This window comes from Pelobates fuscus, chromosome 2, assembly GCF_036172605.1.
Source record: "Pelobates fuscus isolate aPelFus1 chromosome 2, aPelFus1.pri, whole genome shotgun sequence".
NCBI lineage: Eukaryota > Metazoa > Chordata > Amphibia > Anura > Pelobatidae > Pelobates > Pelobates fuscus.
The window spans coordinates 431,770,454-431,791,185 of NC_086318.1; the positions used below are offsets into that span (position 1 = coordinate 431,770,454).

The window sequence follows — 20,732 nt, forward strand, 5'->3', positions numbered from 1 at the left end:
CTTTCTTTAACCCCTTTACCACCAACCAATGTTTGTCTGAAAATGTTCCTCTGCAGCTGGTACTCATTCCTGGACTACAACTTAAGGTAAGTGAGGCTTTATGGCAATGGGTGTCCAACCGTTTGGCCTCCCTGGGCCGCATTGAGCAAAGTGGAATTGTCGTGCCCCATAAATTAAGTATATAATATAGGTAGTGGATAATGGTAATAAAACTTTAAAACCCTTTCACTAATTTTGATATTTCAGTTGTTTAGTAGATGTAACGGACCGTTTCAGCATATGAGGGGTTAAAATCCGTTTAGGCGATAATCCCCTTTTCTCAGAAAGGCACAGCTACTGCAGAACATAAAAACTCACGAACTAGATACAGGCGAATGCATCAAACTCCCGAACTGCATACCAGGGAATAAGATAGCACTCCAAGCTGGAACCTCACGAATAGCTGCTAGCAGATGAATAGGAAAAGCAGACATCAGCTTACACTCCTAGCAGTCAATCTCCAACAGCATACAGTGAATCCCCCCAAGAACGAGACAAGGCTCCGTGTTGAAGGTCAAGCAGTGGTCTGAGGTGCTGGGGCACCCAGCCTGGTTTTTATTACATGAGTACACATACAGGCCACACCCAGGGGGAGGCATAAAATAACCAATGACATTGATGTTACATCCCACACATCCCCTCCCCTTAGTGTGACACATAATCCCATTATGCATACAGTTCAAAATATACTTTTACACAACTTTCATAACTTTAAAACCATACATCAAATTCACATAAAAATACATATTCACAATCAATCCATTCGGGGGAACAACATACTCAAAAATTGCATGAATCAGTCCAGGGGTTCAAAAGTTAATAAAAGTATCTTTTGGGCCCTGGCTTGCAGCATGGCAAAATCTGGCTCAAACAGAAGAAAAACATCCCCACAATGCATCCCGGTTTCCTCCCTTCTGCCCTGGAGATAATTGGAGAAGTAATCCAATTATCCAGGACTAGAGGCAGACTCCATTAACCACATGGTTGCAAAACGACATAAAACACTTTAAAATACATAAAGTCACATTTTACACATAACACACAGACATTTCACATATCCCCAGATAGCTCAGGTCTGAGTGCACATTATTAGGTGAACGGCACTCAGACCAACCGAATACAGTTTAATCGCCATAGAGCCAAAGTCTTTAATCACACGAATAGGCTCCATGGCATAGCTATCTGGGTTACCACAGCTCACACAGGGCAAGTACCAAATGACCCCACTGTATGTAAAGGGCCAGAATGAGTGACATACACTCTGGTATGGCCGAATACTGTTTTTAAGGGGCCCAATCTCCCAGGGCCATAGTCCAAAGGCAGCAGGCGGGCAATCAGGCTCCTCCAAAACAATGTGGCGAGATTGGTTCCGTCACAGTAGATAACTCCCTTGTTTTTTATCCTTTTGTTGGATTGCCATATTTAAGGATATCAAATTAGGGATCTATCAGACCTATGCACACAATAATATACATATACCCACACACAATCACTGACCTACACACACACATAAAATGACAGACCTATACACACACAACCACATACATACAAACACATAATCATAGATATCCATACACTGTATCTTGAGGCCTGCCCTCACTGTATCTTGAGGCCTGCCCTCACTGTATCTTGAGGCCTGCCCTCACTGTATCCTGAGTCCTGCTCTCTCTTATCCTGAGGCCTGCTCTCTCTTATCATGAGGCCTGCTCTCTCTCTCTGTATCCTGAGTCCTGCTCCCTATTATCCTGATGCCTGCCCTCACTGTATCCTGAGCGCTGCTCTTGCTTATACAGAGTGCTGTTCTCTCTGTCTCTTATCCTGAGGCCTGCCCTCACTGTATCCTAAGGCCCGCTCTCTCCGTATCCTGAGTCTTGCGCTCTCTTTTTGTATCCTGAGTCCTGCTCTCTCACACTCTCTCCTGAGTCCTGCTCAGTATACACACATTGCTATACACACACACTCAGAGTCTCAGACACAGTATAGACAATGACACATTGCTATACACACACACACACACAGACACAGTATACACACAATGCCACATTGCTATACACACACACACTCAGACACAGTATACACACAATGTCACATTGCTATACACACACTCAGAGTCTCAGACACAGTATAGACAATGGCACATTGCTATACACTCACACTCAGGCACGGAATGCACACACTGCCACACATTTAGTATATACATTGACACACACTGCTACACACACAGATACAATATACACAAACAACTGTTAAATGCACAGTCAGACATAGTGCATTCATTGTAGTATCTTGAAGTTTTTCCTTTTATGTCACACCCTATGATGTTATGTATTTATTATTTGTGCAAATTAGCAGAGTTGTGGCTTTATTTTCCTGGAAAGGTGGCAACTCTAGTATCAGTCAGCAGATTGTTCTCTCTCATCATATGCCAAGCACGTACAACTATACTACAAGGAGAGCTGCACATTGTGCTGATTCCAGCTGCAGCAGTGAAAGGGTTAATTTTACTGGCAGCACTAACCTAGTGAGACCTTATACATGATCCACTATGAACGGCATTTCTGCCAACAAATGTTTTTTGAGTCTCTGAAACTGCAACTCCATTTAGTTACAAGTCTCTCGCTCCAGGCAGAATCGTTTACCAATTGATATTGCGTCTAAGTTAGTGAATAGCATGATTGGCTTAAAGGGGCACTATAGTCATCAAAACACATTTAGCTTAATGAAGCAGTTTTGGTGTATAGGTCATGCCCCTGCAGTCTCACTGCTCAATTCTCTGTCATGTAGGTGTTAAATCAACTTATGAAGGTTGTATTATTTTCTAATATTAGAGATTGTGTTTATTATTATTAATTTATTATCACTAATAACAAAAACTGTTACTGTGTATCATGGGAAATATAATTTGCACCAAAGGTTAACCATCTCCTTGGTAGCTCTTTGCTCTCTGTATGCTTTGACTACTTATAGCAGAATCTAGTGCATTTAGTTTGATATTTCGCCATAGTTTCCAAAAAATACAAAAGTAGTTTGTTTGTTTCAAAACCTTTTAATAGTGATACCAGCTCTTATAAAAGGTATAGCGGTAACAAAATGTAATTATACATTATTAAAATGATATTTAAAAATTTGTGCGCATGATAATGTATCAACTATACAGAATACTTTAGCACATTGTAGTTACGTACAATGTTATTAACACTGCCATAGTGCCAACATTGACCTCAGTGCTGTACAATTACATTTAAAAAAAATTCAGACGTAAAATCATAATTAGCATCACATTCAAAAAACATTTGTCAAATAGAGGTAGAAATAGTTTAACCATAAAAAATAGCAAAAACATATAAAAACAATTATTGAAAAAATATATAAAATAACAATTAAAAAACAGATTATACATGATGATACTTTAACTGCAAAATATAAATTAGAAACACCTTGAAGTTTAATATAAAAACTCATTAAAATTTCACAACAGAGAGGAAAACAGAATCCAGCTGCATCTCTCAACATGTTAACATTTTTAATTTAATTATTTATACTGTTGTATCTGAAACAAAAAATATTAAAAATGCTGCATGCGCTGTGTATCATTTTGTGGAGAAGAGAAAAACAGCGAACATTGACGTGGTAAAATTAATGCGAACTATTGTGGCCTTGAAAAATAAATGATTAAGTCATATTAAGCCTAATCTATCTTCAATTATTATAGAATGAAGCACAATATATTAACCAGTTACAGAGGTTTTAATCACTGCATTATGATTACTGAGACTAACTGGACCTCTGAACCATTTAACACAGTAAACATGTGTCTGTAAACACAGAATAATTCCATTACTTGGGTTATTTTGAGCAGCTAAAAGGACATTTTATTTCCAAAATAAATATATCAAACCATAATAAAAGGTAAAAACAGCAAAATGTAAACAAACAGTATAAACACGTCCATAGTATGTCAGAAATGTCCATGCAATGTCCATGGGAGTTGACATTTCAAGTAAGTCCAGGTTTCAACAAACCAAATGTGGAAAAAAAAAAAAGGATATTCTGAGGAATCGTGCAAATGTTGTATCGTTGGATGACTGAATTTCTTAGGAGTACAAAGTCAACAACATCCACTGTGGGTAAGTAGAGGAGACAATGTGTTAACCAGTTTTTATTTTTTAACAGAACCAAAAAGACTCCACAGCAAGTTACATTAAACAAAGACTAATTCAGACTTCAGAGAGTTTGCCCTAATCTCAAACATTGCGGTGCACCTTTCATAAAAGGAAGTCTGTTCTATTGTAAAAAACAAACAAAAAACTATGTTAATATTTCTTAAAACGTTAAAGCTGCCAGTGTGTCTAAGACAGATTACATGGGTCAGTAGTCATTCTGAGAGGTTATGTGCCGGAGGATCTCACTTGATTTCAGTTGACAATTTCACCCAAGTGTGGCCTTCATTTCAGTATGCTGTCACTTTTAGCAAATACTAGAATAACTGAATGTTCCAAAAAAACAAAACAATCAACTGTGATTGTTTTTATTTTACAACTCAAATTATCTTCTGAAAACCTTAGCTACAAACAAGCTAAAATATATCAAGTGCAACCAGGGCCGCCATCAGGGCATGACAACCGAAACGGTTGTCATGGGCCCGGCGGTCCTGGGGGGCCCGGACTGCTCAGGTCGTCCGGGCCCCACATTCAGTGGGAACATACCGGGTCGCAGGGGGCCCTGCGGCCCCGGTATGTTCCCACTGGGCCAGCCTCTTCTCCTGGGGGGCCCAGCAGCCGGTCACCTCAGGGCCCCCCAGAGGCTGGCCCTGCTGACACCCGGCGGGCGCGCGAGGGAGCACTCTCCTCTGAGTACTTCCTCTTCAGCTCCCTCGCACACCGTACTGATGCCGGAGCCGGAAGATGACGTCATCTTCCGGCTCCGGCATCAGTACGCGGCGCGCAAGGGAGCTGAAGAGGAAGTACTCAGAGGAGAGTGCTCCCTCGCGCGCCCGCCGGGTCACCGGGCGTCAGGAAATTTGAGTGGGTGGGGGTGGCGGGGGGGAATTTGGATGAGTGGGGGGGAGAGGGAAGGCAGGAAATTTGAGGGAGGGAGGAAATTTGAGGGGGTGGGGTGAGAGGGAGGAAATTTGAGGGGGTGGGGGTGGGGGAATTTGAATGAGTGGGGGGGAGGGAAGGCAGGAAATTTGAGGGAGGGGGGGAGGGAGGAAATATGAATGAGTGGGGGGGAGAGGGAGGGAAGGGAGGACATTTGAGGGGGTGGGGGTGGGGGAATTTGAATGAGTGGGGGGGAGGGAAGGCAGGAAATTTGAGGGAGGGGGGGAGGGAGGAAATATGAATGAGTGGGGGGGGGAGGAAATTTGAATGAGTGGGGGGAGAGGGAGGGAAGGGAGGACATTTGAGGAGTGGGGGGGAGAGGGAGGAAATTTGGGGGGAGAGGAAGGGAGGACATTTGATGGGGGGAGAGGAAGGAAATTTGGGGGGGAGAGGAAGGAAATTTGGGGGGGGAGAGGAAGGAAATTTGGGGGGGGAGAGGAAGGAAATTTGGGGGGGGAGAGGAAGGAAATTTGGGGGGGAGAGGAAGGAAATTTGAGGGAGGGGAGGGAGAGGTAGGAATTTGAGGGGGGAGAGGAAGGGAGGAAATTTGAGGGAGGGGGAGAGGAAGGGAGGAAATTTGAGGGAGGCGGAGAGGAAGGGAGGAAATTTGAGGGAGGGGGAGAGGAAGGGAGGACATTTGAGGGGGGGAGAGGAAGGGAGGACATTTGAGGGGGGGGAGGAAGGAAATTTGAGGGAGGGGGGAGAGGAAGGAAATTTGAGGGAGGGGGGAGAGGAAGGAAATTTGAGGGGGGGGGGAGAGGAAGGAAATTTGAGGGGGGGGGAGAGGAAGGAAATTTGAGGGAGGGGGGAGAGGAAGGAAATTTGAGGGAGGGGGAGAGGAAGGAAATTTGAGGGGGGAGGGAGGAAGGAAATTTGAGGGGGGAGGGAGGAAGGAAATTGGAGGGGGAGAAGGAAGGAAATTGGAGGGGGGAGAAGGCAATGAGAGGGAGGGGGGGGAGAAGGCAATGAGAGGGAGGGGGGGAGAAGGCAATGAGAGGGAGGGGGAGAAGAAGGAAATGAGAGGGAGGGGGAGAAGAAGGAAATGAGAGGGAGGGGGAGAAGAAGGAAATGAGAGGGAGGGGGAGAAGAAGGAAATGAGAGGGAGGGGGAGAAGAAGGAAATGAGAGGGAGGGGGAGAAGAAGGAAATGAGAGGGAGGGGGAGAAGAAGGAAATGAGAGGGAGGGGGAGAAGAAGGAAATGAGAGGGAGGGGGAGAAGAAGGAAATGAGAGGGAGGGGGAGAAGAAGGAAATGAGAGGGAGGGGGAGAAGAAGGAAATTGGAGGGGGGGAGAAGAAGGAAATTGACGGGGGTAGGGGGAGAGATTGACATCCATCACACACACACACACACACACACACACACACACACACACTGCACCCCTTGCACACAGAAAAACACAATGCATTACACACAGACACACATACACAAGCAATGCATCCCTTACACACAGCAACACACAATGCACCCCTTCCACACACTCAGTGCATCCCTTACAGACACACACACTGCATCCCATACATACACAAACTCACCTTGCAGCCCTTACACATACAAACACAGATTCACACAATGCATTCCTTACACACATCAGGACACCCCCCCCCCCACACACCCCTGTGAACAAACTCATTGGTGGAACATGAAGGTGGACCCTGGGACCCAGACCTTGAGCTGTGTAAAGGGCCCTCAAAAAATGGAGCTGCTTCTCGTTCTCCCAGAACATTGATTTTTGTGACCACAGTTACAAACCGCCTCCAGAGAGCCTGTTCTACACCAGACCAGTGGAGCCAGACGGCAGCTGAAGCCCATCATCATCCTCATCTGGTTGTAAGTAGGCAATCTAGTATATTATTCGTGGCACTAATCTTTAATTTACCTCACATTAAAGGGACACTATAGTCCCCAGAACCACTGCAGCTTAATGTAGTGGTTCTGGTGTCTATAGCCTGTCCCTGCAGGCCTTTTATTGTAAACACGGCGGCACTGCAGCACTGTGTTAGTTAACATGGCAGATCATATGGGTGGGGCACTGTGATGTCACATGGGGGGGTGGCAAACCTTACTTTTGCCTAGGGCGGCAAAAATCCTTGCACCGGCCCTGCAGACACTGCATCCCTGTGGGCGGACTCAGGGGGGGGGGGTTACTCGGGTGCAGGCGCCGGGGGGCCCAGACCTTGAGCTGTGTCAGGGGCCCCAAAATTTCTGATGGCAGCCCTGAGTGCAACTATCATGATCAGGCTAAGACATAGGCCAGTGAACGTTCTAGATCAGGGGCAGGCAACCTTCGGCACTTCAGATATTGTGAACTACATCTCCCATAATGCTTTGATAGTATTATTGATGTGAGAGCATTATGGGAGATGTGGTCACAGCATCTGTATTGCCAAATGTTGCCTGTCCCTGTTCTAGATGCTTGGATACCAACCAACACTGAAGGTGTATGAAACTTACCTCTGCCTCCCTCAGATAGATTCCTTTTCCATCATGGCTCAAATTTTGAAAGAGCTCTGGAAAATAAAAATAAAAAAGAGATTGGTATAAAATATTCAATATGGTTGGAGCAGATTAGTAAAATAAAAATACAAGCAATGAATATTTTAAAAAAAAAATGTCTTTCTATAGTTGGCAAATAAATGAGGTCAACCCATGGGAAACTCAGTCCTGGCCAGTACATTATTTAAAAAGCAAATTACTCTATAGTCGAGCATAAAGCTTGGATTTAACCAATGCTACTCTGGACTTTGTGATTTGTAGACTTCTACTTGAAGAACATGGAAGATGCAATTTTATTTCTAAGTCTAGTTTTGTTGCACGCCATTTACCAAGGCTGATTTGCACTTCTAGTGGGAAAATGTCTTCTGGAAAATAATTACATTGTAATGACTGCAACATATAATGATCTAATTTACCTCTATTGATCTCCATCCTCAACATTAAACAGACAAAATTTTCAAAATCGACTTCTAGGGATGAGTTGCCATATCGTAGAAGCATTAGGTTGAAGAATTGATGATTTAATGTAATTCCTTGATTAGAGAAAAAAGAAGAGTTATCAATGGTAGAAAGATTTAGACAATTTCTCAACTAACCACAAAAAACACATCCCTTCCAATATAGATTGTAACTCTATGTGTCCATGATGGATGATCCATGTTTTGTCCTTCTTTATTTTGTTTCTCTAGTGTTCCAGATAGTTGAGGTTCACAGCCAGACCCGTACCTTTCTGATTCCAGTCACAGCATACGCGTGGCCTGCCACTAATCCATTCTCCATTATCATTTCAGGCTAAATGAAAGAGACAAGGAATTTAATAAATGTAGTATGAAACATGGAACACAATACATTTGTGTTTATTCAAATTAATTTACTATTTTATAGTTTCATCTAATTGTGTCTGTAAAGTCTACAAGGGTAAGGATGTCTACTGTCTGCATATCATAACTACAATAATATATAAATTTAAAGAACATTTGCTGTCAATTCCTGGTTCAGTACAGTCTACAGTAAAGTACAACACTTTGTATATTACATATATAAATATAATAAAATACAATTATTTGGTAATTATGTTGATGCAACCATAAGGTTAATAATAATATTAATGATAACGTAATTTGGTAATGATGTTGATATAATCATAAGATTAATAATAATAATTAGTTTATAAGTCCCTCCTGGGGTCTAGATGTTTTACTACCTATACAGTATGTGTGATAGATCATAATATTTATAATACAAATAATAAATATTGCTCTTACTCCGGAGTGAGTCTGGCATCCCATTAAGGACCCACTGTTTGCTGCCCTTAACATGATATTCCAGAGATCTGCGGAGGCTTCGGACAATGTTATGGTGATGTTCACTCCACCGGTAAAATCCACTAATGCTTCAGATACTTCACCAATTTGCGTGTCTTCATAGGAGCCACATAGCCTGAGACACAGGAAGATAACGCCTGCATTAATAGCATATAGATGGAATTCTTTAGGATACCGTCTGATTCACCATGTTAGTTACCTCTGTATAGACTGCTGATTAGTTTTGTTTTATTATAAATTGGAAGCCAAGTGCAAACATTGTTGTTCAAACCTGCATGATGTAAAATGTATAATGCATTAATACCAGACTCAGTATCTGAGGCATAATTACTTAGCATAGGCTTTCTCCAGGAGTGCTCCCCAAAACAAATTCTTTTTGGCACACGATACAAAGATGAGCTTGCCGTTTTGATCTACAGGAAGGCGGTCATCCACTACCACGTCAATCCATTCACCAAAACGCCAGAACTGTGAAGACAACATATTTTATGAGTACACACAAGAAATTCCGTACACAAGGGCAACCCAAGAGTTATCTTCATGACAGTTGTGCTGCTTTCCACGTTAAGTAGTGCAGATTGAGCGTACTCACCTTGAAATGGAAGATCCCAGTGTAGTTTTTCTGAAAACTCTGCTTTTGAGGCACAACTTTGGTTAATATATCCTTGTTCAAGGTAAGTGATGATAGGGCAGCCAACATCCAGCAGTTTTGTGTGAGTCCTTGATGTAAATTGAACCTGCTCACATTATCAGCAAAGAACTGAGGATTCTTTACCAGTTCCTGGAAAATTTGAAAAATGTAAGTTTTTTTCTTTTTTTCTTTTCTAATGATATGCATTTAATTCATGCAATGATACACCAGTATAATAAGCTGTCTATTATCATCTTCTACTAGGCCTGTGGACAAATGGATGATTCATGGAACTATTTATTTTTACGTGGCTGGTTATAATATCCTGTATTGAGAAGACCCTGGCCCATGTAGAACCACTATGATTAATGGAACCTCTATGGTCACCGAATGCATTACCAGTGAATATTCCCTCTGCTTTATCCACTCATGCTAATCAATATTCAATAGATTAGGGAAAATCATGGTTTTACCCCCTTTATACTTCTAGCTATTTTGTGAAGTGTAACCACACTATGGAACTTGCCTGGCTAGCAACAGAAGTTTCAGGTCCCTGTAGGGATTTAGACCAGACCTCTCTTCCGCTGGTGGGAAGAAGGTCTGCAACTTTTTGGGTATTACTGTCTACATTCATAACAGGACTGGCCCTTTTGCGGTCAGCTGCCCCCCATTTTTACCAAAAGAGCCAACTTCCTGTCTCTATAGGAAGAGGAAGGATTAGATTTAAAAGTCACTATTCATCCATGTTCCCAGGTTTGACGATACCTCCAATGATCCAGGTCAAGCTACTGTTATCTGGCAATGCCTCCACAACTATTGGAAGCATGCAGCAGGTATGGTAGACAACCTTTCTCTTATAGCTGTTAATCATAAGCATGCTGAAGTTTTTGTAGTAATAGTCCAGATATTACTACTGCTATCGACTTACATGTGGCCTTTTCCATGTGACACATGGTGGAAGATTCTGTAAAAGATTTTCACTTCCAATGGATGTTAAATCTGCTGGAAAGGCATCATCTTCAAATAAGTGCTTACACTTCAAATGCTTCTCTACAAGGGTCTGGTAGTCTTGGTTTTGAATCCTTAGAGACTTCTTAAATGTCTCAGTGCGTAAAATCTGTCCGGACGTCTTGGCTTGTTTGGTTTTGAAAGTCAATCGAGGCATTGTGAAATCGAGTTTAACCACCCCAAATCTTGTAACAGCAACCACCAGTATACGTTGTCAAGGTTGCCTCTCGGTAGCAAGTCTTCTCCGATTAAAATAAATTGTAATACACTATTAGTATATATTTCACTTTTACATCATTTTACATTTAAAAAGATAAATAAAAGAAAGCATATGCTAACATATATAAAAATTATACATTCATTTATTAGATTGTTAGATAATTAGATTATTTTCTAGGAAGTATTTTTTTATTAAATACATTTTGTGGAACTACAACTATTCACAAAATGCACAGTAGATACAAATAGATTATATTTGACTATTTGCTCAATAGTCAATTATAGCAAAAATAAATAAAAAAAGGTTAAAAAATAAATTGCCTGTATAAACAATACTGGTTAAAAAAAACTGCACCCAGTAGATTATACCAATAAGATAAGCACCTACCAAGATAGCTGGTCTTTTCAGGTTGCAATTAATTATAAGCGGCCTGTTTCTGCATCTTCTCATTGTTAGAATATAAACACTCAGTCCACAAACCATGCTGATAAATGAATGAAGTCAAAGTATATATACAGTGACAGCTCAATGTGTCTGTGACTTAGATAGAATTCCTGATAACTCAGCTCTGAGAAACTCCACCCATTGTCTCACTGAGAGAAACACTGAACACCTGAAATATCACGTACACATTCTTTCCTACAGAATAAAAATAATCTGCTTGATGACAGTGTACAGAAAAACCTCAGGGCAAACAATTGCAGAGCACAGAATAAAGCATTCAAATGGAAAAAAATCACGAAAGCAATCATTTTTATCTATTCAGGTTTCAATAATGATGTCATTGTCTTTAAGGGACACTATAAGCACCTAGACCTGATCAGCTCACTGAAGTGGTCTGGGTGCAGTGTCCCTAACCCCCTTAGTCCTGCAATGAAAAACATTAACATTTTTCAGAAAATGCAATGCTTACATTGCAGCACTAAGACAGTATGTAGTGGCTGTCTATCAGACAACCACTAGAGACAAATCCTGGAGTTTACCGGTCCCCTTAATGACACTGGACGTCCTCACGCTCTACATAGGGACATTCAACACCAGTGAAATCCCATACGAAAGCATTGATTTAATACTTTCCTATGGGAATGGCCTAATGTGCTCATGCATTTGCCATGCATGCACATTAGCCCCCATCGGATGATGTCGGAGGAGGCGGAGTGTCGACCCAGCGCTGATGTCCATCAAGTGAGTAAATTAAGGTTTTTTTTAATTCTTTATTTACTGGAGGGGGGGGGGGGGGGCAGTGGTTAATACATATTTGTATTCCCAACACTGTAGTATCCATTAATGACCAGACCGCTTTTACATTTTTTTTTGTGGGGGACCAGGGCTGTTTTTTACATTTCTGCTGTGTTGGTGTTTAGCTGTAGTTTTCCTCTTACTCATTTACTGTACCCACACATATTATATACCGTTTCTCACCCTTAAATGGTCTAAAGATACAATTATTCCCATTATATCATATAATTTACTATAAAAATTAAAATAAAATATGATGAAATGTCTTTTTTTTTTTTTAATTCTTTATTTTAGCTGTGCAGTGTTAATTACAAGCTTTGGTATTGACTGTATAACTTATAACAAGAGGTGTAAAGACAATGTTTAAACAAGTAAAGTCAAGATGTACTGCACTTTTTTTTTTTAAGAAAACAAGCTTAATCACATTAGGCGAATACATTACTAGTAAGGTCATAGAAACATGCAAACTGGTAGCAGCTTAAACTAGAGGCAGCTAAAGTAAACAACCAGGCTTAATGTAAGAGATTATTATAGAGTCGTACAGGGCTTTGTTGCCACTGGGTCTATCACGAATAGGGAGCAGACTTATGGTATATGGATGCAAGCACGTTTTACATGGCAAATGGCGTCTGTTAGTCTCTGGTTCAGCATGTGGACCCATTTGCAGCGAGGGGAGCGTGGTCAGCCTACCCCACTAGTCGGCAGGTGCAGGGTGTATGTTGAGAGTTCACTTGGGTTCTGCTTTCCCATCACGGTCTCGTGCCGGAGTAAGTGTGCTGGCATCATGTGGGTAGGGTACGTCGGGTGCAAAGTGTCGTGCTTGGTTGAGAGTTTCTTCCTCCCATTGGCCCACAGTGAGGTCTCCTCTGTGGGTCTGCTGATTCGGGTGCACCTGGTGGTCGGGTTCTTTATTCCCCCAGAGAGGGCAGAGGCTCGGAGTGATGCAGTACGTTGTCTGTGCTTGTGTCTCCATGCCCGTTGTTGCTGGGTCGGGGCAGCGCTGCGAGTGGCTCTCGGTCCTGGCGGATAGGGAGCTTTATGAGGAGGCTTTTGGGCGCTTGGATCGCCCTGCTTGGGTTCCTGCTGTGTCGGCTTTGTGGCGTGAGTGGTAGATGGCTGTGGTTGCTTGCCGAGGCGATGCCAGAACTTCTGGCAGATTGCCTCAAACTTGGCATTAAACGCTTCTCTCCACTGCCGTATCTCCAGGGTGTCCGCTGCTGTGGCCATCTTGTCTTCGCCACGCGGCTTTCAGTGCTTTGTTCGTGTTCCAGATGGATGGTAGGTGTAGGTTCCCAGTGGGGGCCGGGATAACCCCCGCCGACCCAAAGGGGGGGGAACAGGGCTCCTGAAGTGAAGCACCTCGAGCAAGGCACCCCCTCGGGAGATCGGTCGCCTCTCGCCGCGGTCCGTGCCTGCCCAGGTAGCAGGAGCCTTGGAGAAACACGTCCAGCCGGCTCGGACACCAGGCCCCGCCCCTTCTTTTTTTTTTTTTTTTAAAAACACTTTTTCTAACTTTAAAAAAAAAAAAAAAATCGGTTACACATCTACAACCACCAAAAAACACCCATGCTAAATAGTTTCTAAATTTTGTCCTGAGTTTAGAAATACCCAATGTTAACGTGTTCTTAGTTTTTTTGGGAAAGGTATAGGGTAATAAATACAAGTAGCACTTTGCTATTTCCAAACCATTTTTTATTTCAAAATTAACGCAATTACATTGTAACACTGATATATGTCAGGAATCCCTGAATAACCCTTCACATGTATATATTTTGTAAAGGAAGACAACCTAAGGTATTAAACTTGGGGTATTTTGACTCTTTTCATGCAACCATTTTACCACCAATCTATGCCAAATAAAAAAAATAAAAAAATTGACACACAATTTAAGAATACATGTACTGAGAACTTTAAGGGTTACTGCCAAAGAACACCATGATATGTGTTCAGCAACATCTCCTGAGTACAGTGATACCACTCATGTATAGGTGTGTTGGTTCTCTGGGGGCTAAAAGACCTTATTTGAAGGGTGCACATTCCAGTTTTCCAAATTGGAATTCTCACAGCTGGTCATCATGCACCCATGTCCTATTTGGGACATTTTTGAAGTCGGCCAATGTAATTTACCATCATCAAACCATATATTTTTGAAAAATTGACATCCTAGGGTATTTCAAATGGTTATATTTTAACACTTTTCATGCACTAGTTCTACCATCAGTCTTTGTCAAATTTTTGGGTAGTCATTTTTCTCTCACATTGTACTTTAGGCATGGATTCTTAATTCCTGTTATGTGTTACTGACAAAGAACACCCCGATATGTGTTCAGCAACATCTCCTAAGTACAACAGTGCCCCCAATGTACAGGTTTTATGGGTTTTTGCAAACTTACAGGGGTCAAATGTAGGACTTTCCCCTTTTCCATATTTGCACATTGAAATTTGCCAGATTGGTTTGCGGGGCCTATGCTGCCTTTGAGACCATATAGCAGCCCAGAAATGAAAATTAACCCCATCATGGCATACCATTTGTAAAAGTAGACAACCCACGATATTCAAAATGGAGTATGTCCAGTCTTTTTTAGTAGCCACTTAGTAACAAACCCTGGCCAAAGTTAGCATTTATATTTGTTTTTTTGGATTTGATAATATCAGTATAATAAATGTTACTGCTCTAAAACACTCATATTTGTGTAGAGTATTGTCTCACGAATACAACAGTACCCCTCAAGTACAGGTTTTATGGTGATTTGGAAAGTTACAGGGTCAAACATAAGATTTGCCAATTTCTGTTTTTGTAAATTGCTATTTGCCAGATTGGCTATGTTGCCTTTGAGACGGTATGGCAGCCCAGAAATGAAAATGAACCCCACCATGACATACTATTTGAAAAAGTAGACAACCCAGGGTATTCAAAATGGGGTATGTCCAGTCTTTTGTAGTAGCCACTTAGCCACAAACGCTTGCCAAAGTTAGCGTTCATATTTGTTTTTTGCATTTTTTTACCCAAAAACTGCACTTTTACTGGTGATTTCATTGTCGTAATAAGTTTTACTGTTTTAAACACTCATATTTGTGTTGATCAAAGTCTCCCGAGTATAACAATACCCACCATGTACAGGTTTTATGGTGTTTTGGAAAGTTACAGGGCCAATATAGGGCTTGCCCAATTCAGTTTCCCAGATTGGTTTGCTGGGTCTGTGTTGCCTTTTGAGACCATAAGGTAGCCCAGGAATGTGAAATAACCCCATCATAGCATACCATTTTCAAATGTAGACAACCCAGGGTATTAAAATGGAGTATTTCCAGTCTTTTGTAGTAGCCACACACGCTGGCCAAAATTAGCGATTTTATTAGTTTTTTATAAATGTTTTATTTTTTAAAATGTATATTATATATATATATAATATGTGCGTGTGTACACACACACACACACATATATTTATACATACATATAAATATATATAGACACACACACACATATAATTGTCTGCAATAAGCAAAGCCTGATTTCAGAATTATCAAGCCCCAATACTGCTGTAAAAAAGCCTGATATCCAAGCTGAATCGATATCTCCAAAAATGCTCCAGAACTGGTGAACGTTGTTGGAGAAACTCTCACTGTGCGTCTGACTTTCTCCACTATAAATTTATGCTGCGCTCATACAGCTTGGCTCTTTCCTCTGCAAAAGTAATTTACTTCAATACACTCATAACCACACTCTCCCATTCCCATGAACCCAAACGACTATTTCACACATTTAACTCTCTTCTCCGCCTTATTGTTCCTCCTCCACCTACTAACTTGACCGCCTCAGACTTTGCAACTCACTTCACTGCCAAAATCTCTACAATCAGGGAAGAGATCTCTCATCTTTCTTCTTCCCCTTTCAATACTTCCCCTATCCTCACTCCCTCTGCTGTTCTATGTTCATTCACACCCGCTACAGCAGAAGAGGATTCTGCTCTGCTCCAGTCCTCCCGTCACACTACCTGCTCCCTAGATCCAATTCCCTTGCATCTCATCCGTACTCTGTCTACTTCTCTTTCTCTACCTCTCACTAAAATTCTCAATTTCTCTCTCTTCTGTGGCAAATTTCCACCGCACTATAACCCTAATTCTAAAGAAGCCCAACCTTGACCCTAACTCCCTGTCCAACTACCGTCGTCTCTCGATACTGCCATTTGCATCCAAGATCCTTGAAAGAGTTGTGTATGCAAGATTGACAGACTCGAGTCCAACTCTCTGCTAGACCCGCTTCAGGATGATTTTGGCGCTAAGCACTCTGTGGAAACGGCACTGACCAAACTTTCCAATGATCTACTCGCTGTAAAATCTCGTGGTCACTACTCTCCTTGACCTTTCTGCAGCTTTTGACACTGTTGATCATCAACAGCTTCTTCTCATCCTCCGCAATATCGGTCTACAAGATATTGCTCTCTCCTGGTGCTCCTCATTCCTCTCCCAGCGTTCTTTCAGTGTTTCTTTCTATGGTTCTGCTTCTTCTCCCCAACTCCTCTCTGTTGGTGTCCCACAAGGTTCAACCCTTGGCCCCCTACTGTTCTCCATTTATACTGCCTCCCTTGGTAAACTCATGAGCTCCTTTGGCTTCCAATATCATTTCTAAGCGGATGACATGAAAATCTATCTGTCCTCTCCTGATCTCTCCCCATCCCTCTTGACTAGTGTCTCTGACTGCCTCTATGCTATTTCTAACTGGATGGCTGCCCACTTCCTTATTGTCACGACACTCCTTAGTCAATATGCCCTCATGCAGTACTCGCACTCACCACTCTTTCTGTTTGGCACTGTTTCTCATTTCCTTTCGTTAGGCACTACACCTGGCCCTTGTTTAGCACCTATATAGTCTGGTTTCTCCCCTCACTCCCTGTCAGATCATTATCCTCTATCCTTGACCCTGTACCTGCTGTTTCCTGGCTCCCGTGTCTTGTTTCCTGAGTATCCTGAGTATCCTGAGTATCTTGTGTTTCCTGATCCGGTGTTCCGATGTCCTTGTGGTCCTGTGTCCTGTGCCTCCTGTTCCAGTGTTCGCCTGCAGTGTTCCTGTCTAGACTCCTTCTCCAGTGATTCTGACCTTGCTGCATTATTTCTGTGTGACCTGCTTAGGACTTTGCCCGTTGATGTTCATTTAGTCTTGGTGGCTGCACTAACCTGACTAAGCCTTTACCTTTGCCTAGGACTATCGTGGACTCTGCCTGCTCTATTGTATATATTGAGTTATTGTATATATTTGTGGCATTGTCATATTTTGTTTTGTATATATATATAGTACATGTGTGTATATATATATATATCCTTTTGGTTTTCCTTAATACATTTTCTTTATTACTCCATTTATCGTGTCCTAGCATTATTTATCTGCTAAGTTGGTTCCCACACTTAAAGTGACAGTGCTGTTGCAGGGCAGCACCCCTTCATGTCATGACAGAATGATCTGACCACTTGGAACCGGCAGAGTATAATGTCTAGGATCACAATGAAGAACCTTGTTGGTAGTCACGCTGATTCACAGCAAGAGTGTGCTCTCATTGAGACTTGTTGTAATCAGTTAGGAAAAATTCAGCGGCAGATTGGAAAGGCCTCTAATTTATGCTTATCTATTATAGATGTCTCCTGTCAAATCCAGAAATCTGTATTATGTGGATTCATCTATGAACTTCAAACTTTTCACAAAAACATATGTGATTCATTGCTTTTTCAGTTACCTAATTGCGATATATGGTTGAGAGAGCCTCCTGTGATAAGTAGGGTGTATACACTTATCCGTGTGTCTCTTAAAGAGATATCACATAAAAAATCTTTATCATATTTGCAGAGACAAGTGAGAGTAATGCACAATAATCTTGTTGCCTTGTTACCTGAAGTGCAATTTATTATTGATCTTGTACAAGAAAGAATGACTGTCTTTATGCCTGATAATAATGATGGCATTCCCTTTTCTGATGTACATAGCATAACAAATCCTCCTGACTCTGACTTGGGAAAATGGCTTGTTGGTCCTCCCGACTGCAAAACCGAAGTCTTAACCCTGTTGCACTGTGGGCTTTTAACCTTGAAATGATACAAAAAGACCTATCATAGCCTAATACTGCAATTTAATCAAGCAACTATCTTGAGAAAGTCTGGTATTGTGGGCGAAACGCATCGAAGTGTGAACAGCTTCCTGCTGCCAGAGGTGGATGCACGTCTGTCAGCATTGTTTGCCAGCCACAGCCTCCTCTCCGTTTGAATATTCATTTTATCGGATGTGTGCGCTGATGGCAACGGCTGCCAAGCCTCTGTGTATTTTAAAGTTTATATCGTGGTATCTTGGAAATGAGTACCACAACTTGCTGATGTAAGGGTCTTTAATTTGGGGGAAGGGTTTTGTATGTTAACTTGATTAAATTGCAGTATTACGCTATGATAGGTCTTTTTGTATAATTTCAAGGTTAAAAGCCCACAGTGCAACAATGTACCTACAGATGCTGTGACATAGCTGCAAGACTAATCTTAACCCTGTAAAAGATCATCACCCAAGATTTATTGGACCCTATAGCAAGACTTTTTATGATTATTTGAGTACTACACTTTTTATTGTATTTTATTTTATTGCACTTGGAAGTATTTCCATAAATCCGCATTTATAAGTTGTGATAAAGTGAAGTCAGAGAAGCCATTTAACCCCATGGGGAGTATATGTAGTTTGTGTTTTGTACAACACCAAGCTATGTTCAGTTATGGGCCCCTGGGGTGGAGCATTTGGAGAGAAGGGTGGGCCAATGCTCCACTCCACAGTTTAGTGGTTTTCATGGGAGACATAGATCCAGGCCAGGGTTTTTTGGACTGTCTCCAACCCACTGCTCAGCTGCAGATAATCAGCTGTAGCAGTGGGAATAAACCACTCCCTGCTAGGCAGGTACAGGGGGATTGCTGGCTTCCTCTCAGGAAGCAGGTAGGAGAGAGGGTGTTCTCTCCAGTAAGAGAGTCAAGGAGACCAGGCACTGGGAGTGCTAGCTTGAGGCACTGGGAGTGCTGGCTTGGAGCACTGGGAGTGCAGAAAAGGAAGCAGTCAAGGCTGGCTTGGAGCACTGGAGTGCTGAGAGTGGACAAAGACACTAGGTTGGTTAATCCAATAAATTATGTTATAGTTTAAACCCTGATAGATAGGGACTCTGATGTGAGTTAGTGCTCAGACGAGCTAGGCTTTTTGTTATAGAGATTTGTGTTACATTATTTCATTTATGGTTACATTTGCTGCTGCCTCATGTGTAAATGTACGAATAAAGTTGTTAGGATTAAAAGAAAATAAAAGGACTGTGCATGTTTTTGCCCTAGAGGACCGTGCTATCTACAGACAAGGATCACAAAGTGTTTTACTTCAGATTGAGAGTGATCACCTAAATTAGGTTTTCAAGTATAGCGCTGACACTTTATTTTGTTGTTTGAGGAAACTGACTATCCCCGAGTTCGTACTGGCCTTTGGTATTTACCGGGATGTCATCTGTGCGGTCTATCCCAATAGACGAGAGGAGTTTGATCTTTATATGCACAAGCTGGTAGACCTGGGCAACAAATATGGTGGATATAAGATCCAACTGGGGAAGGATTGATACCGTCATATTTTGCAGACACTTTGCAGGTCTAAGAACACCGGCTTGTGCATACTGCTCCTCTACGGCACATACGACAAATTTCTGTCCCAACACGGCGGACGAACATGCCTCCACGCAAGGAGCTAGTTCCTCTAGTGTTCCAGAGAAATTGACCAGAGACAAACTGGGACGCCCGATCAAGTTTCTGGGCAAGTCCCAGGTATGTAATAATTTCAATGTTGCAGATTATTGCATATCTGTTTAAAATGTTTTAGGGCACATGCAAAAACCATGTGTCCAAATAAAATGTACTCTAAGCCTTACCTAACGTCCATTAATATTCCAGTATTTACTGCATTTATGTCACATCACCCGTGTAAACACTTGGTGGACTTTCTTATCTCTGGTTTAAAAGAAGGCTTCCACACGGGTATTCTACACATACCGTCCGGGATTCTGGAATGCCCTAATCTACAATCCGCACAACATACACCCCACAGCTGTTGACACTCTCATAGCCCAATAAGTTTCTGAGGGTTTCTTATTGGGGCCTTTCAAGGCTCCTCCGTTCAAAGAATGGCGCACTAACCCCATTGGTATTGTCACAGGGATATCTTCCCTTAAACAGAGACTCATCATTGACTTGTCTGCACCACACTCATCGGCCAACCCCAGTCTTAATTTCCTCATACCCTCCGAAGAATTCTCCCTGCAATACACCACCATAGATCACGCCATTACGGCTATCATACAAGCAGGGGTCCAAAAGTAGCCCAGCTATTTTCGGCACATTTGCCGAAGCATTGTGCTGGTTACTATTGAACATGGCCAGATGCCCTACGGCAGGGGTGTCAAACTCAAATTCATCGGGGGCCGCATCAGCAGTTTGGTCACCCTCAAAGGGCCGGTTGTATCTCACATGCGCACACACACACTGACATACACACTCACACACACTGACAGACACACTCACTCACACACGAACTCATAGACACACTTACACACACAAACCCACAGACACACATACTGGAACACACATACACACTGACAGACACGCATACTCACATGCGCACACACACACT

The 20,732-nt window shown here is 42.1% G+C and overlaps 1 protein-coding gene across 1 annotated transcript in view; it reads right to left on the reverse strand.

Annotated features, from left to right (window-relative positions):
* Window positions 1-8,340: 8,340 nt before the first annotated feature.
* Window positions 8,341-20,732, reverse strand: part of LOC134586440 (calpain-14-like) — a 44,822-nt gene continuing 32,430 nt past the window's right edge. The window contains exons 4-8 of the mRNA XM_063441951.1: window positions 10,517-10,835; window positions 9,550-9,738; window positions 9,289-9,425; window positions 8,898-9,072; window positions 8,341-8,424 (exon numbers count right to left, since the gene is read on the reverse strand). Coding sequence (XP_063298021.1) covers window positions 8,341-8,424; window positions 8,898-9,072; window positions 9,289-9,425; window positions 9,550-9,738; window positions 10,517-10,753 — 822 coding nt within the window. The 5' untranslated portion in view covers window positions 10,754-10,835. The remainder of the gene's footprint in view (window positions 8,425-8,897; window positions 9,073-9,288; window positions 9,426-9,549; window positions 9,739-10,516; window positions 10,836-20,732) is intronic.